At 50.0% G+C, this 24217-nt stretch overlaps 1 protein-coding gene and 1 pseudogene across 2 annotated transcripts; both read right to left on the bottom strand.

Moving 5' to 3' along the window:
* Window positions 1-827: 827 nt before the first annotated feature.
* On the bottom strand, window positions 828-12358 carry Cx3cl1 (C-X3-C motif chemokine ligand 1). Of its 2 annotated transcripts, XM_008772329.4 has the most exons (4): window positions 11003-12358; window positions 10233-10554; window positions 5180-5300; window positions 828-3681 (listed from the first exon to the last, which is right to left on the bottom strand). In XM_008772329.4, exons 2-4 carry the CDS (start codon window positions 10300-10302, stop codon window positions 2691-2693), a joined length of 1182 nt encoding a protein of 393 aa, XP_008770551.1. In that variant the 5' UTR covers window positions 10303-10554; window positions 11003-12358; the 3' UTR covers window positions 828-2690. The 2 variants fall into 2 exon arrangements, with proteins under 2 accessions (XP_008770551.1, NP_604450.2); NM_134455.2 differs by lacking the exon at window positions 11003-12358 and having other exon boundaries at window positions 836-3681; window positions 10233-10322.
* Window positions 12359-21678: 9320 nt separating this feature from the next.
* On the bottom strand, window positions 21679-22967 carry Gnb1-ps1 (G protein subunit beta 1, pseudogene 1; annotated as a pseudogene).
* Window positions 22968-24217: the final 1250 nt, after the last annotated feature.

Here is a 24217-nt window from a genome sequence, read left to right on the forward strand (position 1 = left end):
CACAGAAAGAATTTAGGAAATGAGTGTACACGGCCGACTTCCTGATTTTTAAATGCTGTCTCTAATTTTATTTTCAAAGATTTACTTATTTTTATTTTACGAGTATGAATGGGTATCTGCAGGCGTGTGACGGTGCCCATAGAGGCCGGGAGAGAGAGCATCAGATCCCCTGTGAGTTGCTTGATCTGGGTGCTGGCAAGAGCAGCAGGTGCTCTTAAAACTCTCTCCAGCCCCTCGCTGCCTCCAGTTTTAAAACTACAGTGTAAACACTGAATCTACGATGTTATTGATAGAAAGATGTTCTGACATTTAATAACCACAGAATACGTAATGCTAGCTACTCAAGATGTTGAGGCAGGAGGATTATAAAACCTGCCTGGTGGCTGGAGAGATGGCACAGTGGTTAAGAGCACTGACTGCTCTTCCAGAGGTCCTGAGTTCAAATCCCATCAACCACATGGTGGCTCACAACCATCTGTAATGAGATCTGATACCCTCTTCTGGTGTATCTGAAGACAGCTACAGTGTACAGTGCACTTATATATTATAAATAAATAAATCTTAAAAAAAAAGATCCTGCCTGGACCAGACCAGTTACACCCACATGCATAGAGGCTCACCATTATACACAGAGGCAGCACTGAGCCAGGCCGGGGCCCAGTTCTCCTCATTCCCATCTGCAGTGCCTTCTGGGAAATCCCTGCCCATGGTGCATGATGAGTTAGACACAGGGTGTCAGAACTTCCCCTCACCTGTTCCATTCCTCATGCTCCCTCCTCCCCCCCAAAACCCCAGCCTAAGGCCTACCCCAGAGAAAAGTTCCCTTATTTGATCCACAAGACTTTAAAATTTTATTAGTAAAATACAAAATGGCACAGACATTGGTAATGATGCTTGAAAAACCAACTCCTTCCAAAGTCCTCCTCAGATTGTTTTGGCCCACGAGGCGCGGGAACCAACAAAGTCCAACCATGGGTGTCCCAACCCTTGAAGGCTCCCCACCGAAGGAACCAGGATATAGTGCACTCGGGCTGCTGCTCCTCAGGCCTACAACTAGTACTCTGGAGCCAGACCAGAGCCTCCCACAAGCTTCCCAAGAGAAGGGTCGCCAAGGGGCTGGCTTCCTCACTCTGGGACAGAGCCACCTGTTCTGAGCTTCCACCTATCAAGGAGTGAGTCACTGGCTGGGTGAAGCCCGCCCCTGGGAGGCTCCAAAGGTGACGGTTGGAGCTATTCAGAGCAGGGTGGGGAAAGCTGCAACGGAGGGCCCTCCCCCCAGGGGCGTGGTCTGCCGGTACAGCTCCCGCTGGGGCGCTGGGGCGCTGGGGCGCTGGGGCGCTGCTCTCTGCTTCAGTAGACACTTTGTGCCCAGGGCAGAGTCCCTTCCAGAACACGTCACAGGGCTCTTGGAGAATGTTATGGGAGTTCTGGCCCTGCCTGAAGTGAGGCGAAGGTGAGACCTTGGCAGGAACTGCGCTCTCAGATGTAGGAAAGGACCCTGGCAGCTTCTGAATGATCTGGGCTGTGCAAGTACACACATGCACAAGTCCCTAAGCTGAAATTGGGTGTGTGGCCACTCCAGGGGTTTGCCCTGGATCCTTGGCCTCCCAGGGACTTGTCATAATCTTCCTTCTGTGGCTTGTTCTTCAGGCAGGGCAGACCTGTGACTGTCACCTTGGTGCACAGGGGAGGGGTGCCAGTGAGAACACAGTGGAGCCTTCTGAGTTGGCCTCTCTTCCTGCAGGTCCCCAGCTCAGCCTCCATTTGGGGGCCCATGGGGTAGGATCTGCACTCTCAAGTCATCCCTTGCCAGCCCTCAGAATCACAGCATACAAAAGTGTCAGTCCAGTGGAATGGCAGTGACTATTCATGTTGATAAGGGCTGGGGGGGGGGTGGCATCCAGGGATGGGGACAAAGATCTCAGAGAAAGTGATGATGTCAGGGCCATGGGTTTTTGCCAGCTCTGGGCCGAGTCTCTTTTCCTTTACAGGTGGGGCACTTTGTTGTGCTGGCAGCGGAGTGGGGACCAGAGCCTTCCTTCAGAGGCAGCATGCCTTCACGGCACATCAAAGTCTGGGGAGGAACACTTTAAACCCTCACAGAAGCTCATCTCCCGTCCCAGAGAGCTCCAGAAAACACAGCATTAACCTCATGCAAGCAAAGACAGAACGAGTTGTTGGTGGTGATGGTGGTGATGGCTCTGTACACGGGAGAGAGAGACCGGGATAGATAGCACCGCAGCTGGCCGGGGAGGAGACAGGGCTGGCGACTGCAGCAAAGCCAGGAGACACGAGGAGGTCAGGGGACAGGCAGAGAGGCCTGGCCTGCTGCTTGTAAGATGGGTGGACCACGGTGCGCACGGGAAACGGGTGTCTCAGGGGCTGGGAATCCAATAAATAATTGCTCATAGAGTTTGGGATGTCAAGGGCCCCTCTAACCAGCCAGCAGCAGAGGATTCTTTCAAATATGGGGGAGCTGGAAGGCCACCTGCTCTGTCTGTCTCTGATAAGTGAATAATGGTCTAGGGTGGCCTCCAGGGCCACTCCTCGGGGGTTGGAGCACATGGCCCCTGGAGGATCCAGCTTCTGCATTCCCATTCTCCCAGCGTGGATGAAGGTGGGTATGAGGATGGGGGTCCCCAGACAGCTGTCTGAATCACACTCTGGACACGGGCAGGCAAGCAGGCAGCTCACACCGGCACCAGGACGTACGAGTTACTGCCACAGCTACGGGGGACGTAGCGGAGGCCTTCCACCATCTCCCCTGCCATTTTGCGGGGACAGCCCTGGAGGCTCTGGTAGGCAAACATGGCCACCCCCAGACAGAAGAGTAGACCAAGAAAGGCCAGTAACCCCACTGCCTGCCTCCGGGTGGCTGCCTGGGAGTCAGGGACAGGAGTGATAAACACACTCAGTTTCTGGGGATCTGCAGTGGCATGAATGGGTTCCTCTACCTTAGGAGCCTGGCTGCCCGAGGCCACCAGCTCTGGGCTGGGGGTCTTTTCAGAGGAGGTGGGAGCCACTGAGGGATGGACTGTGCTGCCAGGTCCTCTGTCTTGGAAAATATCAGTATGAACTGGGTTTGTCTCCTCAGGCCCTGGAGATTTCTCTGGAGTGGAGTCCTGCTCCTGGACCCATGGGGGCTGGCCTTCAGACCCAACATTCTGCTTGGGGCTTGAAGTGGTGGACACTTGAGTAGACAGGGCTATAGTGGGGGGGGATTCAGTAGCTTTTTCCTCGGCCCAGAGGCTAGATCCAGATTGGTAGACAGCAGAACTCGGCCAAATGGTGGTAGAGACAGCAGCCACCTCAGAAATTCCAGTGCTCTGAGGCTTGGCGGCAAGCCCTGCATCCTGAGCTTTGGAAGTTGAGGGAAACGATCCAGTCACTGCTGCTGGTGGCTCTTGGGAAGTCCCCATGGGCCTTCGGGCCTCCTGGGAAATAGCAGTCGGTTCCAAAGTAAGGTCTTCCACTGTGGCTGACTCAGGCTTTGCCAGGGCAGTTGGGGACAGTCCCCTGGTGGTCGAGGTGATCCTAGGTGTCACATTGTCCACACGCTTCTCAAACTTGCCACCATTTCTAGTCAGGGCAGCGGTCTGGTGGTCCAGGTGCTTCATGGCGTCTTGGACCCATTTCTCCTTTGGGTCAGCACAGAAGTGTCTGTGCTGTCTCGTCTCCAGGCTATAAGGAAGACAAGGGTCTGGTGATGCCCAGATTCTAGACAGCCAGGCTGCTGTGGTGTGGGGGGCTCCTTGCACGCTCTTCAGGAAAGCTGGCCTGGCTTGCTAGCATGAGGTTTTGGGTCACTCCATCCCCTGTCTCCTAGTCCTCGGCTGAGACACAAATACCTGTTGTCTGGAGGGAACCCTCCACCTCAGATGAACTGTGGCATTCAGCCTGAGGTGCTTCCCCTTTCAAAACCAGGAAAGTCCCAGGCCAAAGAAAAAAAAAGGGGGGGGGGTAAACTATCTAGAGAACGGGTGTTGTGAGATTTAGAAATAACCACAGTGTTAACCACATCACTGCTATCAAGGTAAGGGGGTGCTCTGGGCTCTGACCTCCTGGGGATGCCACAGGCGTTCTCTGATACCAGATATGTGGCAAGATGGGTTTTCTCGATCTGGAAAGATCCTGTGCATAAGATCCCGGTCCCATGGTGACAGCTGCCCTCTGGATCCCGACCTCCTCCTCTAGGGTTTGTCCTTTAGCTAAAGTATCTTCTCAGAGCCAAAGTCAAGCAGTATCCTCACTGGGATCTTGAGTGTGGTTTCTGTCTAGAGCCTTCCCGTGAGGCTGGGCATGACTGCTTTGCCCCAACAGCAGCTCAGAGCTGACCAGAGCCTACATTCCGTGCCTACGGCCTCTGTGGCTCACACATTCAGCTAACTCCACTACATTAACCCCATTGAACAGGTGGGAAAAATGAGGTTGACAGATGAAGTGCGACCAACTGGGGTATGCCGGGGTGCTGTGGCACCCCCAAAGGTCCCAAGTCCCTCTTCTACTTTCTCTAGAAGAGAGAGGCAAGTGTTTGGGGGTATCTGGAAGGAGCAATCCTTGCTTCTGGGGAAGCAGAGCCAGCAGGAATGCAATATGAACCTCACTCCTTGGGGGAGCTCTCTAGGAGACAGGAAAAGCTGGACTTCCTCCAGCAGAGCCCGAGTTAAAAGGGACACTGATCATTTCCTGCCTGACTGAGGCTGCTCAAGGGACCACCATCAATGCTGGGGAAGGCAGAAAATGACTGACTGGGCCTGTTTCCTCCCCAGAGGCCTGGAGGGCCCTGCTCTTCTGTCAGCTTGGTGACAAGAAGTTAACTTCTAAGTGTTTAGCCAACCGTTTTAGCTCCTCCATCTCCTCTCAGCCTCCTGCTAATCCATCTCCTGCTGGAGTCTGGATCCTGCTCTGATGGGCCACTTCCCTCAGCCTCCCCACGGAACTAGTGGGCTGAGGGGAGGCTCCATCCTGGGTGCTGCCTTGGACCACAGTGGGCCATCCAGGACATCCAGAAATCCGTTTCCTACCTCTGTGGTTTGCCACTGATCTTAAGGTCAGCGAGGGAGCCTGTGGGCCTGGAACAAGGGGGCACTTGCTAAGGCCTTTGTCGGGAAGCCCAGGGAGAGGTGGGGGGAGGGGGCGGGATGTCCCGGGGCCTCCGGAGGTCAGGAGTGATACCTACATGATGGCGCGCTTGCCGCAGGACTCCTGGTTCAGTTGATAGTGGATGAGCAAGGTCACCGGGATTGGCGAGGTCATCTTGTGGCACGTGATGTTGCATTTCGTCATGCCGAGGTGCTGACCTGAGTCCAGAGAGGCCCCCCAGTCAGTAGGACCCTTGGGCATCTGGTGTCCCATCCCCATTTCAGCTTCTCCCAGCTACACTCCCAAGACAGAGTCCACCTCTGACCCAACCCTTGATAACCTGACAGACAGCAAGAGTCTCAGCTCCTGGGGTTGTTTTTGGACCAATGAGAATTAATATTTATTCATAAATCTCCTTTTGCCTGATATCCAGGAAGCATTTAGTTTTGTTATCATTATTATTATTTTTAAGACAGGGTCTCTATTGTAGCTCTGGCTATCCTGGAACTCATTAAATAGACCAGACTAGCCTTGAACTCACTAAGACCTACTTGCTTCTGCCTCCCAAGTGCTGGGATTAAAAGTGTGGGCCACAACTCTCAGCCCAGAAGCATTTAGTTTTTAAAGTGAAGTCATAGCAGGGGAGAGGGATCTAAGGGAGACACAGATCAGTCACCTGGCCTAAACGTGATGAAGTGGCCCTACTCTTCAGGCCCCGCCTCACCCGGCTGGCCTTGCCTGCCCTGCTCATCCTGTCTTTGGCACGATTAAGTCAAGCGCTCGGCAATCACCCTACACATGCATCCTCCACACACATGATCAGGTCCATGGAACAGGTAAGGTCCTGTGTTGAATAGGAGAGTTCTTCCTGGGAAATGTATGAGTATCTGCTGAACAGGTTGCCCTGTGCTCTGCAGAATGAGTTTGGGCTAAGGAGTTCAGGAGAAAAGGTAGGGACAAAGTAGTGGGTAAGGACATGACACAGCTATGAAGCAAAAGCCCCTGGGCAGGGATTTCTGCGAGTGGATAATCCCAGGCATCTGATGTGAACATTTAACATTCTTTGCGTTCTATTTCTGTCAATCTGCTTGGTCGCAATCCTCCCAATGCCACCACTTTTGTTTGATACAGCTCCTCTCCTCAAAAATTTTTGAGCTGTATCAAAAATAAAATTATTTTTCGTTGCTACTTCACGACTGTAATTTTGCTGCTGTTATGAATCGTAGTGTACGAATCTGATATGCACCTCCCCTTCCTAAGTCCCTGGTCACAGTAGCCCGGTGGCCACTCCTGCATGGGTCTGGCAGATGTCTTCCTGGAGAAATCTTGGGATGATCTGAGATAGGAGGCTGTGTGGCAGGGAAGACCCCCAGCTAGGATAGAGAAGACCACTACTGCCTGCAGACTGCGAGGGCCACAGAGCCAACTTACGCTGTGAGCCACAAAGCCCTTGGCTGGGATCAGAGCTTGGTTCTACCAGGATGGCTGTGTCACCAGTTGGGGGAGGGCTTTCCCTTCTTCAGACCTAGGCTCTCATTTGTAGAAAGGGAGGCAGCACTTGTGTGCAGCCAGCCACCTACTGTCCGCTAAATGAGTTGGGAAGTTAGAGGGGCATTGTGTCTGCTCACACCACTGGGGGTCTCAGCTTTGGCTGCAACCTGGGCACTCAGTAAATACTCAGAAAAGAAGCAATATTTTAACCTATTTTAATCTACTTGTCCCTCCTTTAGATATATCCACCCACCCTTCTATCTACGAATGCATTTATTTATCCATCTGTCCATCAGACCATCCGCCCATCTGCCCATCTATCCATCTTTCTATCCTACTTACCCCCTTCCTCCTAGCTGCCTTCTTCTTGTTCCTACTCATCCTTTCCCATCCATCTACCCACCCTACTCACCCGCCTATCCGTCTGTTACGCTTTCAAAATCTCACCCACCCATCAATTTTTCACCCATTGCTTGTTACTAATCCACTCACCAGTCATCCGTAATCCATCCATCCAGTCACCCATACACCCATGCATGCACACATCCATCCATCCATCCATAATCCATTCATGCATCCATGCATGCATCTGTCCAGTCATCCATCCATACATCCATACATCCATCCATGCATACATGGAACCATCCATAATCCATCCATCCAGTCATCCATGCATCCATTCAGTCATCCATCCATCCAAGTCATGCATGCATCTATCCACCCACCCATCCATCCATCCACCCACCCATACAACCACGCATCCACTTCCCAAGTCAGCCAGCACTGGCTTGCGTTACGTCTAAGTCTGTACACAGCTCTTTAACTCTGAGCACTTCCTCCTGCAGGTGCTGCCCGTTTGGAATGATCACTGTTTACTTAGGCAGCAAGGGCTGGCTCCTCCCTCTTGTCAAGCCCTGAGCTGGGTGCTGTGGGGCATGTGGGGTAGTGGGGGGAGGTGAGGTGGTAGGGGTGTCGTGGAATGGGAGTGGGGGTATGAATGAGATCTGTCTCTGCCTTCAGAAGGGTCTTGGGTCTACAGGCAGGTAAGATACAGATGATGAGGAGGAGGATGTTGAGGACCTGCTGTGTTTCAGATCCTGTGGGCAGCACACACACATCTGCTTTTATTAACTCCCAATCCCCGCAAAGGGCACACTGTTATCCTCTTCTTACAGATGGATGCAGAAACTGACGATCAGAGGGTCCAGACGCTTGCCACTGTAAGCACAGTCTACTGTCCGTGGCAGAGCTGGTTTTCTTCCTAGATGCTACGGTTGCATAATCCTGGCAAAGCCCCTCATTCTGGCCGTTCACAAACACCCTAGGACTTACAGGAATTTGAGATAACTTTCAAATGTAAGGAGTAATCAGGGGAGGCTTCTTGGAAGAAGTATGCTCCTTCTGATTGTCCCTTAAGGACTGCTAAGACACATTGGACCCTGGGGCGGCTTTTCTCAATGGCCGTACTGTTCACAGTTTGGACCTGCTTAACTTTTTGTCCTGGGGGCTGATGCTGTGCACTCTGGAAATATCGGGATTTTCGTAATAATTAAAAATGTCTGTGGAAGTTGCCAAATATCCCTTGGGCAGGCCATCAGCCTTTAGAGAGCTCATCTATTCCTTCTTCCCACAGATAATGTCAACATTTCCTATAGGCCCCTCCCGGGAGGCTGAGACCAGTAGGAGAGCTACATGGAAAGACCCCGTCTCAAAAAAACAAAACAAGAACCAAGCAAACAACACAAGTTAACCCTCCCCCTTCCTGTGCTTTTTCCTTCTAATAGACCAAATGGCTCACTGGCTTATTTTTGTGTACTGCAGCCAAATTTCAGCACCCCGAGAGATGGGCTGCACGGACCCTTTATTCACTGCTGTGGTCCTAGCACCCAGAAATGAGCTCGTCACACAGCAGGTGTCTGGCTTACATTTGCCAAATGAATGGAAGTGCTTAACGGCATATAAAACCTCGACCAACAGAGAAGGGCGGAGTGGGGGGAGCTTTTAATAAAATATACAGGGCCCTCGATCTGGCACTGGAGCTGTCCGCCTCCGACCCCCTCAGCCCCCACTGAGGATGGGGGAAGCAGGCTGTAACAGCTGAAAACAGATCTTTTTTTTTTTTTCTTTTCTCTTTCTTGCTGAGACTTGAGTGGGAGTGAATGCGTCAGTGCTGGAGAGCCTTCTCTGCTCTAACTTGCATTTGCAGGTTTGTTACATAAAGCACTGAGCGATTGCCTGACACAGCCCTGCAGACCCACATTTGGGGACTGACGCAGATGCCCTGCATCAGCCACGCACCAGCCTGCAGCAGCCCTAAAGCCTGAGACCCCCTGCTGGGGAGCTCTAAGGCAAACCTAGCTGAATACCTCATTCAAGGGGAGGAGAAACTGAGGTTCACTGGGGTTGCATCATGCTCACCGTCTCCTAGCAGAGCCAGCAACCATGATTAGGGTCCCCAGACTTCAAACATTCTGGGTTTCCTTTCCAGCCTAGCCTAGGATTTCCCTATAAGCTTAGTGAAAGTGATATGTACTGGCCATGTCCACATGCACTTTCCAAAATGCCTCCCTAGACACTGGAGCCTTCTCACCAGTGGGGCAATGAATGGTACAGCAGTTGAGCCCAGAGAAGTCAAGACCCAGCTCCAGGACACACAGGGAGGTGATGGTCAAGCAACCTCCATCTGATTTCCACTTCCCAGTGCTCACTGTCTCCAAATAGCTCAGACACCATAAAGCCAGGCACAGTTTTAGCCTACCGCCCCCACTCCCACCCACTCACCCACCCAGCTCCCCGTGGCACTGGTGATTTAGTTCCATGGAGATATCCCGGAAGCTGGGGGTTGGCTATTATTCTTTTCAGTTTCACTGTGCACCCTAAGGCAGAGTGCCACCTTCTCTGAGCATAGACCTGCCAAATAGCCCTGCTAAATTAGCCTTGGCCCTCCCTGAGGATAGAGTTCTAGAGGATAACGGGGGGGGGGGGTGGGGGGGTGGGATGGTCAACAGAGACGGTGGGCAAGGCTGTTAGTCTCTCCTCCATTAAGTCCCGTGGGCCTCACTCTCTCCTGCCCTGCGCTGAGCTGGCTGAGCATCCTCAGACAGATCTCTATCTCTGGGTCTCTATGTCCCTAGGAATGTCTACACCTTGTGCTCCCAGGTAGTGGATTCCAGGAAGCAAGTCTGTGGAGACAAAATATTTTCTAAGCTGGGTTTGGAGGAAGTGGCCAGGATGATGGGGGAGACACAGGCAGAGAGACGACAAGCTGCACGCCAGTACAAGACACAAGCCCTATCGGTGAGCTGCAGTGACCTTGACCTTTAACTATTCCTGGGGGCCTTGTACAACAGGGCAGGGGAAGTCCTAACTATTCCCTGGCCCCGTGCGTGCCAAGGCTTATACAGGTTATAGTTTACCTCAGTAGGAAGAACCAGCTCTTGTCCATCAGCCAGGAGCCTGCTTAGGTTTTTCCCAGCCTTCATTCTCCTCCCTGCACACCTTGTGCTTCCCACAGATCCTCCGAGGTGTCTCCCCAACTCCCAGCCCAGTAGCCACTGGGATGACTGGGACTAGCAGGGGCCTATTTTCCCCAGGGAAATGCAGTCTGCACCCCAACATACCCTTCCTTTCTTCCCCAGGTAGGGTCGGGACCCACTCACCCGCCAGCAGAGTACACAGATGAAAGAACGCGGCCAGGCGCAGCAGCCACGCGAGCTGTGAGGGAGCCATGGCTGGATGGCTGGAGTGCAGGAATTCGGCGGGCCAGGAGACTGAGCAGTGTCGCAGCTCGGAGTAGTCGCTCGCCGATAGCCTGGTTGCTTTTTATAGTGGGCTGGCAGCCTCCGCCCCCGGCGCCCGCAGTAGGAGGCGGTGGGAGGGGAGAGGAAGAGCCTGTAGCTGAGGCTGGATTCCTCCCAGGTTGCCAGGGAACCAGTTGCACTCCAGCGCTGGGCTCCGCTGCGGGAGCGGCGCGGTGGGAACCTGGTGGGAAGCAGGGTTACCTTCCCCGGAGAACCTAGGTCTTGTCTAAGCCGACACGGAGCCAGAGACAGGCCGGATCTACCAAGCCCTTTCTTGATTTAGGGATAGATGGGGTCTTTCGTCCGTGTGATGCTGAAACCCCCCCCCCAGCATTCACCCCTTAAAACCCCCCAGATACATCTCAGCTAACGCAGCGGCTGGGCTCACACCAAGCCTAGCAAGCGGAGTTTACTGAAAGAATGATCCAGTCTCGCTTTCTGTGGACAAATGGGGAGACTGAGGCCCAGACAAGGGAGAGACCACTCCAAATCATACAGAGCTTCACAGTGGATAACAGACTTATTTAGACCACAGAGAAGACTGCAGAGTAGGGCTGCTGGGGACACGGAGGGAACACGGGCCTCCAGGCCTCCGTAGCTGTGCCCACTCTAGCCTTTGATCTACTCACTGCCAGCTCTGCCTTCTGTCAGCTCCCGGAACAGCACAGCCACGCACTTGTCTTCAGGGGCTATGGGTCTCTTGGCTCCTCCTGGACCCTAGTGCAGAGACTTAAAGAGGTCCTGCCTCCTTCCAGGACAGCTCTGCCGCAGTACAAGGAGAGTCTGGCTAACCCAGCTTCCGGCTCGGATCTTCCTGAAGCTTTCTCAATGAGACCAAGCAAGACTTAGCAGCCAGGCTTGGGTAGGGCAAACAACCTGCTTTCAGGGAAAGCAGGCTTCCCGGAAGACAGGAGGTACAATCCTGGGAGTCTAGAGGAGTCGACTAGAGCCTTCCCAGTCTCAGGCTGGGAGTGAATTGCGCTATTCTTTTTTGGGCTGCCAGCCAGAGGGAAAAACCAGTTTGTGAAGAAAAGTGTCCCGGGCTATGGAGCCAGCTGGACCATAGCCAGCCTGGTCCAGACTCCAGAGACTGCAGCTGCTGCACCAGAAGACCTCGTACTCTCTCCTGCTGTCCACTAGAGCAAGGCTGGTACCTGGGGTGGTTACTCATAGTGTATGAGGATGGCTGTCCTGGCAGGGGTCAATGTCCACAGAGGCCCAGAGAACCTCCTCTCACTTATCCAGATAAGAAGCCAGGAAGCCTCATTTTACAGCTGGAGAGACTTAACAAGAAGTGATAAAGATGGGGGGCTGGACTAGGTATGGGATTCATGCTTGTAATCCCAGCACTGAAGAGGCAGAGGAAGGATCCACTGAAGTCTAGCCTGGGCTACATAAGTGACTTCCAGTGGCTAGAACAACAACAACAACAACAACAACAACAACAACAACAACAGAAAAGAGGCAAGGGGGGAGAGAGAGCAGGGGCAAAGGGAGAGAGAAGAGAGAGGAGAAGACAGGAGGAGGTAGGGGAATCCAGGGAGGATTATGGGAAATCAACACTTGTATTTTTAAAGGAAAAGGATCTGGGAATGCAATCTTGGACTCTCTGACTCGAGGGTGTGCTCCAGAGTAGAATTTGAAGGGAAGGGAGATGGTTTGCAGGACGTAAGCCTGGCTCTGGAGTTACTGTTAAGTGTTTGGATTCTGTAAAATTAGGAAGGAGGTACTAACTCACGCTGAACCAGGTGCTGTCTAGTTCCCATGGTGCTGAAGCGGGGTGGGAGGGGTGGGAGGGGTGGGACGGGTGGAGCTCAGCTGTACGGCACTCACCTGGTGTGCCGAAAGCCTGGAGTCTATCCCGAACAAAAGGAAACGTAAGGATTTTCCATGACTAACCCGTGTAGTCATGACAATCAACCCAGGGTATAAGACTAGTCTCTATCCCTGTGGTGGCCTAATTTATGGTCAGGGCAGCTGAAGATAACCAGGTAGAAAAAACCAAGAAGGATGGGTTGACCCAGCTGAATGTCTCTTGGGTCTGAGTTACCATTCCCTGGCAAAGAACCATTTGATAAGCAAGTATCTGAATTGAGAAGATGAAGGCAGCATTATTTAACTTGCTCAGCTCCGAGGGCAGTCCATGCTCCCTCCAGGCCCAGCTCCTGGCCTACAAATGGTTGTTCCCACCCGTCTCATCCACGTTTCAAGGAGTAACTGTTGAGGTACGGTAGCCCACCCGGCCCAATTCAAGCTCAACTCTGCCGCTCCTAAAGATCCCACTTGGGCAGGCTACTACTGCTCTTTGTACTGCAGTGTTTCTGCCTATACTATGCTGTGGTGGATTGAATTTTGGCCCCCGTATACTCTTGTGTTTGAGTGCTTGGCCCATGGGGAGTGGCACTCTTAGGAGGTGTGGCCTTGGAGGAAGTGCATCACGGTGGAGGTGAGCTTTGAGATCTATGCTCAAGCTGCGCCCAATGTGGACAAGAGAGCATCCTCCTGGCTGCCTACAGAACACAGTCTCCTTCTACTGCCTTCTGATTAAGATGTAGAACTCTTGGCTTCTCCAGCACCACGTCTGCCTGAACGCTGCCATGCTTCCCACCATGATAATTGTCTTAGTTAGGGTTTTACTGCTCTGAACAGACACCATGACCAAGGCAACTCTTTTTTTTTTTTCTTTTTTCTTTTTTTTCGGAGCTGGGGACCGAACCCAGGGCCTTGTGCGCTCTACCACTGAGCTAAATCCCCAACCCCGACCAAGGCAACTCTTATAAGGACAACATTTAATTGGGGCTGGCTTACAGCCTCAGAGGTTCAGGCCATTATCATCAAGGCAGGAGCATGGCAGCATCCAGACAGGCATGGTGCAGGCAGAGCTGAGAGTTCTACATCTTCATCTGAAGGCTGCTAGTGGGAGACTTACTGCCAGGCAGCTAGGATGAGGGTCTTAAAGCCCACACCCACAGTGACACGCCTACTCCAACAGGGCCACACCTTCTAACAGTGTTATTCCTTGGGCTGAACATACACAAACCTTCACAACGGTAATGGACTAAACCTCTGAAATGGTAAGCCAGCCCCAATTAAATGTTTGCCTTTATAAGAGTTGCCTTGGTCATGGTGTCTCTTCACAGCAATGAAAACCCTAAGACCGATGGTAATGGCCACCTCTGCAAGTCCCTGGGGAGTAAATAAAACTGAGGGCTTTCTGGGTGCCCAGCATACAAGAGTGTGCTACAAAGCCCTGGAGTGTGCCTGGGACTGTGATAAGACAAGAGACTTAGGGGAGAGCAAATAAGCCGTAATTCTTGGCCTCGGTGAGCCTCAGCTCAGTAGCAGGAGGAAGGTACAAGGCCTCCCAAGGACTCTCAAGCTGTGGGACTGAGGCAGGAAATTAGGGAGCAGTAAGCTAGCAGTGTAGCTCAGTGTTAGAGTACTTGGCTGGCATATTTGAGGGCATGGGTTCCATCCCCAAGACTATAAAAATAAATAATAAGAAAGGAAGGAAAGGATGGGGCGGGGTGGGGTTCATTTGGTAGACTACTTGCCCTGCTTGTACAAAGCAAAAAGCCCTGGTTTCCATCACCGACAACACGCAAAACTGGGTGTGCTGGCTCATACCCCTAATCCTAGTGCTTGGGAGGTGGAGGCAGGAGGATGCGAATTCAAGATCACCATCAGCTACCCAGCCTGTGATATATGAGACCCAGTCTCAGGAAAAGAAGAAGAAAATGGAGGGGGAGGAGGAGGGGGAGGAAGAGGAGGAGAGAGACGGGAAGAAGAAAGGGAGGAGGAGGAAGAGGAGAGAGGAGGAGGGGAAGAAGGGGAAGTGGAGGGGGAGAAGGAAGAGGAGGGGGACGGTAAGAAGAAGGGGAGGAGGAGGAAGAGGAGAGAGGAGGAGGGGAAGGAGGGGGAGGGGGAGAAGGAAGAGGAGGAGGGAGAGGAGGGGGAGGGGAGGAGGAGGGAGAGGAGGGGGAGAGGAGGAGGAGGGAGAGGAGAAGAAGGGGAGAAGGAAGAAGAGGAGAGAGGAGGAGGGGAAGGAGGGGGAGAGGGAGGGGGAGAAGGAAGAAGAGGAGGAGGAGGGGAAGGAAGAAGAGGAAGAAGAGGAGAGAGGAGGAGGGGGAGGAGGAAGAAGAAAAATAAGAACTGAGAAAGGAAGGGGAGAGGGATGAATTCTTTGCCCAGAGAAAAGCACAGCAAGTCTGGCTTCTCAACATTCTGCGAAACGTTTCGAACAGTGCGGAAGAGAGCATGACACAAAGTGTTTTCACGTGTCAGTCTCCAAGATTCAGTGCTCGACGTTTTTCAGATCTGCTTCACCTCCCCCCCCCCCCTTGGCCAAACTATTGCAAAGAAAATTCTGGCTGCTTGACCTTTTGCCTTTAGTAGATCAGCCTGTACCTCCATTTTCACTCATAAGTATGCTAACAATTATAATTCTCCCACCTCACAGAGTCAACAGTAACTCGCCTATGTCATGTAACACTCAGCTCACATTCTAATTTGTCCCCAAATATATTCTTCTTTCTCCTTCTTGCCTCAAAGCCTTCTTGCCTGCCTGCTTGCTTGCTTGCTTGCTTTCTTTCTTTCTTTCTTTCTTTCTTTCTTTCTTTCTTTCTTTCTTTCTTTCTTCCTTTCTTCCTTTCTTTCTTTGTTTCTCTGTTTCTTTGCTTTTAAAAACCTTTCTTCTTCTTTTTTATTTTAGGATTTATTTTTACTTATGTGCCTATCTGTGTGTGTCCCACCTATGTGCAGGTGCCTGTTGAGGTCAGCAAAGAATGTGGCATCCTCTGGAGAAAGGGTCACAGGCAATTGTGAGCCGTGTGGTTCTGGGAAGTGAACCCAGGTCCTCTGCAAGAACAGCATGCATCTGAGCCATCTCTCCAGCCCTTTTTTTAACCCTTCCTTCTCCTTCCCCCCCAACCCCCTTCAGCCTCTCTTTGACACACAGCCCAGTTAAACCTTGAACCCATAATCCACCTGCTTCACTTTACCAGTGCTGGAATATCCAGGCTTGAGTCACAGTTGGCAACTCCTGCTTTTTTCTGTTTCCTTCTTGACTTAGACGATTATCTAACTGTTTGTCCTTGTAGACCACTCACATGTTTTTATTTTTATGACATTGACCTTTCAAAGAGTCAAGAGCATTGTTTGTACAATGCTTTCATTCTGTCTAGTTACTTCCTTATGACTCATCTACTTTTTCTTATCCTGTGTGCTTCCTATAAATCAGAACTTTAACCAACACGTTGGATGAGACCCAGAATACATATTCAAGGCAAGGCACTGGCATGAGTAAGGCTGGGAGGCATGTGTGAGCAGGACGCTCACTTTTCCTTTCAACTAAGAGTAGATGGACTGGGAGGTGAATGAATGGATTTTGTTGTTGAAGTTCTATTGTCTTGTAGCCCCACAGTATGCAATATGCACACGGCAGGTTTGTTTATTTATTTGCTCCTTCCTTCCTTCATCCTTCTCTGGTGTAGCTCAGGCTGGTCTAGAATGTACTGCACAATCCGGGCTAGCCTTGAGTTTGAGAGCCTGCTACCTGTGCTTCTCATGTGTGTAGGTTGCCGGGCTTACAGGCAGTGTTCTAACCAACTTTCCAGGCAAGCCTAGTGTGGATGAAGGTGCTGGCCCCCTTGATAACAAGAGGGGATGCCTGCACCAGTGGCTCTGAGGAAGGGGCTGGGGCGAAGCTGCATTACCAGGGCCTAATGTCGACAGAGGAACGCTGGGGTGTGCGGTGGGGAATGGGGGGTGGGTGGATGACTTTGAGCTAAGGATGACTAGGGAAGCAATTTTAAATTGTGCAGCAGGAGGAAGGTGTTTTTTCTCCCCAGTCACACTGAAGGTGACTCTGAGACCACCCGGGGGTTCACAGCCTTTCGGGGCTCCCAGCTCTTGTTCACTCTGTCTGGCCAATCAGGAGGACACACTCCCCTCTCTCCCTTCTTCCAGCTCCACCTCACAGACTTGGTTGTCCTGGAGGCTGATGGCTGTCTGCGCCCTTGCCTTACCTCAACCTCCTGCTCTGTTTTGATCACCTATTAGTTTATTAGTATAAAATGTGCATTTTAGTCCACATCGTTATACAGCAGAGTCTTTTTCGAGACGGGGAGCAGATACTCGTGTAGCCCAGGCTGTCTTTGAACTCCCGAACCTCCTGCTTTTATCTCATGAATGTTGAGATGCCAGGCATGTTCCATCGGGCCCTAGGATTTTATGTAAGAGAGATAGCATCCAGGACAGACTGAGCATGCGCTTTGCCTACTGAGCCAAACTCCAGGACCACACAGCGTTACCCAGAACAACAGACAGAACTTGTTGTTGTTGTTGTTGCTGCTGCTGTTGTTACCGTTTCTTTTTGCATGTTGAATGTTGTTGACATATTAAACATGAACACGGGTTGGTAAAATCGTTGTGCAGTTTCAGGGATGTGGAAGGGAAGCTTGCACAGCACTTATGTTAACCATCAACAGCAGGCGGGCACTGTGCAGAGATGCGACTGTACACAGAGAGTGAGTATGGGGGATACTGAGGAAAGGGGTGTTGTGCTGGGTGTATATGCTCTGCCCAGGGAGTGGCACTATTAGACCCCATTAGAGTAGGTGTATCACTGTGGGCATGAGCTTAAGACCCTCACCCTAGCTGCTTGGAAGTCAGTGTTCTGCTAGCAGCCTTCAGATGGAGATGCAGAACTCTCAGCTCCTGCACCATGCCTGTCTGGTTGCTACCACGCTCCTGCCTTGATGATAATGGACTGAACCTCTGAACCTGTAAGCCAGCCCCAGTTAAATGCTGTTCTTTCTAAGAGTTCCCTTGGTTAAGGTGTCTGTGCACAGCCTGACTAAGACAGGTGATATCTCTTGGGGTTCTCTTAGAGCTTACTAAATTAGCAGGGAAACTGGTGACCCAGGAATCAGAGAGAAACTGGTTTAATGGATAGTGGGGATGGAGTCCGTCTCCTGCCAAAACCTTTAACAAGGCATTAGAATTCCTCGAGGATCTCTAAAACCAATATCTCTAGGGTCTTAGGCACGGGCTGTGTTTAAAGCTTCCCTGGTAAACAGAACAAAAAGCTAGATTTAAACATCCTCGAGAAGTGCGGTGTTTACCTTCTCTGTGTGCGCTTGCATAGGAAGGCCTGTGTTTTCCTTCATGTTTTATGCGGCGCTTGGAGCTGAGAAAGCCTCTCATCTAGGGAAATAAAACTACATACCCTACCCATGAGCCCACCGCTTCTCTAGCTAGCCAGCAACCACGGGTAACTCGAGTATAAATATAAATTAAATCTGTGGTGTCAGGTGAGCTGCGCACTTAGGTCAAACTGCTTTTAGTCCACAGACCACAGTCTTACATGATCGCTTGTTTGTTTTATCTCTTTTAAGTCATGTCCCCAGCACCATATAGACTAGGTCTTAATGTTTTTTTCATCCACCATCGTATGAAGTATTTTCCCTAACCCTTTATTGACATGGGGAGCTGGGGAGAGTAAAAACCCACTGAGTGCCATCCTTTGGAGTTGTAACAAGCTTTGAGACGCGCCATCAGCATGGCGTTCAAGTTCCTGGCTTTAGTGAACATTCAGGACACAGAGTCTCAGCTTAGAAACACACAAGACAGGTTGGTGAGATGGCTCAGCGGTTAAGAGCTCTGACCGCCCTTCCTCTTCCATCCCGCGACCATCTGGAACGGGATGTGATGCCCTCTTCTGGTGTGTCCAAAGACAGCGACAGTGTAGTCATACACATGAAATAAATAAATAAATCTTTAAAAAAATAATATTAAATAAAAAGAGAAACACTCTAGACAAAACAGCCAGTGTCTACAGATTCTAAGCGAAAGACTACAGGAAATGAAAGTGTGGTATGTGGAGGCTCACGCCATAATCTCAGCACTTAGGGAGCAGAGGCAGGAGGATGGGGAGTTCGAGACCAGCCTTGGATGCATAGCAAGACCCTGTCTCACACAGAAATATGGAAAACATATTTCAGGCCACTCCCCTGTAATTTGGAAAGAAAACAAAAAACATGCTTTCCTTTGCTCAGAAGACCACAGGCAACTTCTTAGAAGTTGTGTTTACAATATTCTCAACCCACACTTGACTGCCTCCCAGTGAATGTTGCAAAAGTCCCCTGAGAAATGGAACTTTTATTTCATATCAAACTACTTTATGACATTTTAAACAACAGTACAGTTTAATATAGTGTCTATCTTGTACCTGTCCTCCTTGTAGTACGCTGACTTTAAAATTAAGTGCAAAGGTAGAAAGATTGCAGGTACAGAGAGCTCTGCAATCATTTGGTGGAAAGAGAAGGGGCTTCATTATATTCTCTTTGCCAGGTCCAGACCCACTGCTCATTCTCAGCTTTGTACAGGACACTCTCTGCTATAGAAAACAGAATGGCCTAGCTGCTCCTATTTGGGGTTTGGGGGGCGGTGCTGGACACAGGCGGAAGGGAGGACTCACAGAATGCTGATGTCCAATCGCTGCTGCTGAACATGGCTTGAGATGAAAATCACAAAGATCTGCACAGTGTCAAGATGGACTTCCTTGGCTGTGGAAGGCTGCTCTATGGAGGCAGGCTTCCAGGAAGTGACAGAGGCAAAAAAACAAAACCAGGAACAAGACAGGTCAGAGGCTGCCTGAGTGCTGGTTCTTTCGCTTTTGAGGGTAGGCATAGAAGAGTTTATCTGGCTTATACTTTCACATCTGTAGTCTACTTCTGAAGGAAATCAGGACAAGAACTTAACCAGGGCAAGAACCTGGAGAGAGGGCCATGCAGAGGCCATGGCGGGATGCCGCTCACTGTTGCTCCCTCTGGCCTGTTTTTGTTTGCTTTTCTTCCTTTTATTGGAAATAGATTCTTTTTTTACATACTATATCCAGGTCACAGTTGCTACTCCCTCTACTTCCCCTAGTTCCTTCCTACCTCCCCTGCTAACCCTTCCTTTCTGTCCCTCACCAGACAAGAACAAGCTTCTAAGAGATAATATAAAAACATAAAACAATATAATAAGAGAACAAAAGCTATCACATCAAATTTGGACAGGACAAGCCAACAGAAGGGAAAAGAGCCCAAGACAAGGAACAAGGATCAGAGACCCACTTGTTTGCACACACAAGAGTAGCATAAAAATATTGAACTGGAAGCCATTATAGACATGCAGAGGGCCTGGTGCAGCCTCATGCAGGCCCTGTGCCTGCTGCTTCAGTCTCTGTGAGTTCACACAAACTTTGCTCATGTTGATGAGGATCTTGCTTTCTTGGTGTCCCTCTGTCCCCTCTGTCCCTTAAACAATGTCTACCTCTTCTTCCATAGGTTCCCTTTGATGGGAGGGATTTGTTGGTGGCATCCCAGTGAAGGCTAAGTGTTCCAAGGTCTTTGATTTTCTCTGTGTCGCCTGGCTGTGCGTCTCTGTGTTTGTTAGATCCACTGCAGGAGGAAGCTTCTCTGATGATGGCTGAACAAGGCATTAATTTTTTTTAAAGATTTATTTGAGTACACTGTAGCTGTTTTCAGACATAACAGAAGACGGCATCGGATGCCCATTACAGATGGTTGTGAGCCACCATGTGGTTGCTGGGAATTGAACTCAGGACCTCTGGAAGAGCAGTCAGCGCTCTTAACCACTGAGCCATCTCTCCAGCCCAAGGCATTGATTTTTATCCCTCCATTTTTGACCAATAGTATTTGGTTTTACTGTAGGTCCCTGGGCCATCTAGTCTCTGGTTCTTGTCCACACAGTGTTGGGTATAGGCTCCATCTCATGGAGTGGGCCTTAAGTCAAATCAGGTATTGGTTGGTTACTCCCGTGAACTGTGTGCCACTATACCCCTGGCATATCTTGCAGTCAGGACACCATTGTAGATAAAGGGTTTGTTGCTGGCTTGGTGTTTATATTTCACTTCTGAGAGAGTGCTGAGTACCTTTCTGTACCAAGAAGCTAGAACATAGATGTGAAGGCAGCAGCTCGAATTCTCCACTCTGGTTAGGTGTTGTATTTCAGTAGCAGGGCTTTGCTGATGGTTTCTGCAGAGTAACCTATAGTCTTGGCAACAGCTTAGGTTGTTTGGGGGTTTCCATGGGAACCCTTTGGCCAACAACTCAATTAGATGTAACCCAATCCTGGTCCTAGACACTTCCTTAGGTGACAAGAAATGGTCAGTTAGGACTCTGTCTCCCCCATTTTTGGCAATTTCATTTAGATTGCCTACATATATGTATATATTTTAGCAAGTTTCTACTGTATTAGCTTTCCATCCTACCCCTCAAAAGCCCCTTAGTTTCTCTCTCTCTCTCTCTCTCTCTCTCTCTCTCTCTCTCTCTCTCTGCATTCCCTCCTGTTGAGTGTTAGATCTAATGCTGTTTGTAGTATGCTAGATTGGGTCACCCAAACTACATGAGAATCTACACGTTCACACTAAGACACTGAGGGAACCCTGCCCCGAGATGGTTTTGATTGGTAAATAAAGTTGCCAGCAGCCAATGGCTGGGCAGGGCAGACAGCGGGGGCACCTTTAGGATTCCTGGACAAGGGACTGAAGAAGGAGAGGAAGAGGAGATCCAGGATGCCGGGAGAAGGTAGAGGAGAGAAGATACCACACCTGGAAATGTGTGGGATGGAGAACATAGCTGCCATATAGGAACTGGAGAAGAGTGGCCCCCAAGAGGACCCCTGACTGGGACTAGGACAACAAAGATAAAATATAGGTTATAGTAAGTAATAACTTGGATATATTGGAGGGACACATAGACGTTAAGAAGTAATTCAGCCATTGAACTATTTTGGACATATCAACATATAAAGGCTATCTGTGCTTATATTCTGTTCAGGAACCCAAAACATTGGGGTGGATAGCAAGGAACACCGCTGCTGCCGGGATCAATTTGAGTAGATTAATTGGGTACTGCCATACCTCCCTCATCTCCCTCGTCTCCCTCATCTCCCTCTTCCCTCCCTGTCTCTACTTGACCCTTCCGTTCCGGCCCCTAATCCACCCACACTTATCTATTCTACTTGCCTTTTCTGATGAGATCTATCTGTTTTCCCTAGTCTTTTACTCTATTACCCTCTGTGCTTCTACAGACTGTGAGCTCTGATTCACTAAACTGCTGAACGTAAAGAAGTGCATTTAAGAAGAAAATGTGAGTACTTCCCAAATCCTGCTACAAATGACTTGATATTTAAAACTATTATTACAGGTAATCAAAGTCTTCAACTAGTTTTTCATGGGTACCACAAAACAGGATCTGGGTCTAAAATGTAAATGAACCAGTCAGGAGGAGTGTCTGTTTCATGTTCATACTCGAGGTTACCTTCTGGTGAACATCTTACTGTAATATTTCCTTTTACAATTCATCCCAATAAGAAACCAAAGACAGTGGCCCAGAAGAAACAAACACACAATTTGTTTTAGTTCACAGCACAGAGATCCTTCTTTTAATGGAAGTTCTCTTCTTGGCAACAATATTAAGTGGAGGAAAAAAGATCGTGCCCTTTTGAAGTTCTTACAGGAGGCATGGGTGTCTGAGTTGGGTAGAATAAGTTATCACTGTGTATCTTTTTAAGGTTGGAATGGTCCTCTGGTCACCATGGCATCCACCAGTAGCCTCAGTTCCAGATCTTGAGGAAGCTGTCCTGGGACCCTGTTGCTACAGCCATGCCATCACTAGTCACTCCCAGGCAACAGACATGGTTGTGGTGTCCTGCTCTGTCAGCCTTCCAGACACTGCAGGTGAAGTCATCGTTCTATCCAGCAAGAAGGAGGTGGTGGCCACTATTAGGGAAGAATACAGATGTGATCCCACAGATGATGTCATGGGAGTAGGTCATGAGCTGCATGGATGTCAAACAGCCTGCACACAACCTCATCTGGGCCAGTGGCAAAGGCACTGCCACTGGAAAAGAAACAGATGGCATTGATGTGAGACTCACGGAAGGTCTGCCCGCACATCTCTTCTCAGACATCCCAGGGCTTGGCTGAACCGTCGTTGCAAGCACCAGAGACAAACAGTCTGGTGTCAGGAGGACAGGCTCATGACGTGTCCAGTGTGTCCAGTTAGTGTGGTTGTCTGTTGGCCTGTGTTCTTGATGACCTACAGGACACATGTGGTAACTGTAGAGTTGGTGACTGTCTGATCATTGTCCCGGAACCAGCGACATGACAGATAATTTGCATGTTCTCCCAGCTCACGATTCGCACACTCATTTCCTTAGGGAGTTTGGAACAGATGTTTTCCAGAATTATGCCACCAGACATAATTCTGGTGAGGTCTGCATAGGTCATGACCCAGGAAGAGCACAGGGGAATGGCATGGACCTTGTTTGTGGCATGGCTGTCCCAGATGATGAGTTTCCCATTCTGAGAAGAACTGGCATAGAGTGTGAAGTCTGTGTAGCAGTGCCTGGCATTAATCTTGGCCTGATGTCCTCTCAGTGTTCACATCTAGATTATGTCCACTGGATCACTCTTGTTTCTGGTCTGCAAGAGTTGCATCTGCATATGGATGGGTTTTGAACATCTTTGATCCGGTTTTTTACTTGTTCAGCCTCCTCCGGTGCCTGGCCAAGCCCACTCATCTTTAAGTCTCAACGCTTTTGACATTCTGCAGAATCCATGATTTTCATCCGCAAATGTTTCTGGTCTGGTCTCCCAGACACACGAGTCTATCTTAGCCTCAGTCTGGCATGACCATGCAGGCCTGGTCTTCCCACTCTTGGACTGCAGACAGGAGCCTGTCTACAAGGCAGGTCAGTCCACATGGAGGTCAGCAACTGGGCCCACCATTGCTATCCCCCAGAAATGGAACGTTTGACCCATGTTTCCTCTACACAGGTTTTCCTTTGTGTGAACCCCATTCACTCCTTAACTGGTTCTTTTGGAGGCTTCCAAAACACATTACTCTGGGTGACAATTGCTGTCCACCTCCAGAACGCTCTCTTTCCACATAAACCCATCAAAAATGGCTAACTCTTGCCTCCCCCTACCTCTTGTGACTGTCATTTTGCTTCTTGCCTCTGAGATTTTTAAAATGTAGCGGGTTTTAGTCATTTTTATTTAAAAAAAAAAGATCTATTTATTTACTTTATGTATGTCACACTGTTGCTCTCCTCAGACACACCAGAAGAGGGCATCAGATTCCATTATGGATGGTTGTGAGACACCGTGTGGTGGCTAGGAATTGAATTCAACCTCTGGAAGGGCAGTCAGTGCTCATAACTGCTGAGTCATCTCTCCAGCTCCAATTTTAGTCTTTTTTTTTTATCCTTTATTTCCTTCTCTCACCCCCATACTCCCTACCCTGCTAACACTTTGTCTTAGCCTGTGTTCTATTGTCTACAGCAACTCCTTTTGAAAGAAAGCATTTAATTGGAGCTTGCTTACAGCTTCAGAGGTTTAGTCCGTTATCATCATGGTGGGGAGCATGGTGGCAGCACATAGACGTGGTGCTGGAGAAGGAGCTGAGAATTTTATATCCAGATCCACAGGCAGCAGGAAGAGGAAGACACCTGGCCTGGCTTGGACTTTTGAAACCTCAAAGCCCAACCCCAGGGACACGCTTCATCCCCGAAGGCCACACCTCCTAATCCTTCTCAAGTAGTGTCACTCCCAGCCGACAAAGCATTAGCCTATTCAAACTCCCACATTGTATTCCCTGGATCCTATAGGCCTGTAACCATATTATAATGCATTCAGTCTAACTTCAAAAGTCCCATAGTCTGTCTCAACACTGTTATAATGGAATTCCTCCAACTTCCCTCCTCTTCCCTCCTAACTGTTATTGAAGATGGAATTGTTTCCCTGATTTACTTCAGCGTGTTTGTCTTTG

This window comes from Rattus norvegicus, chromosome 19, assembly GCF_036323735.1.
Source record: "Rattus norvegicus strain BN/NHsdMcwi chromosome 19, GRCr8, whole genome shotgun sequence".
Classification (NCBI taxonomy): Eukaryota; Metazoa; Chordata; class Mammalia; order Rodentia; family Muridae; genus Rattus; species Rattus norvegicus.

Excerpts from the sequence above, each read along its gene's own strand:
- Cx3cl1 (XM_008772329.4), bottom strand. The coding sequence starts at position 10,302 with ATGGCTCCCTCACAGCTCGCGTGGCTGCTGCGCCTGGCCGCGTTCTTT. Across the intron at positions 5,301-10,232 it reads TCTGTGTACTCTGCTGGCGG|GTCAGCACCTCGGCATGACG; the intron begins GTGAGTGGGTCC and ends CTCTGGACTCAG. Across the intron at positions 3,682-5,179 it reads TGCGGCAAGCGCGCCATCAT|CCTGGAGACGAGACAGCACA; the intron begins GTAGGTATCACT and ends TCTTCCTTATAG.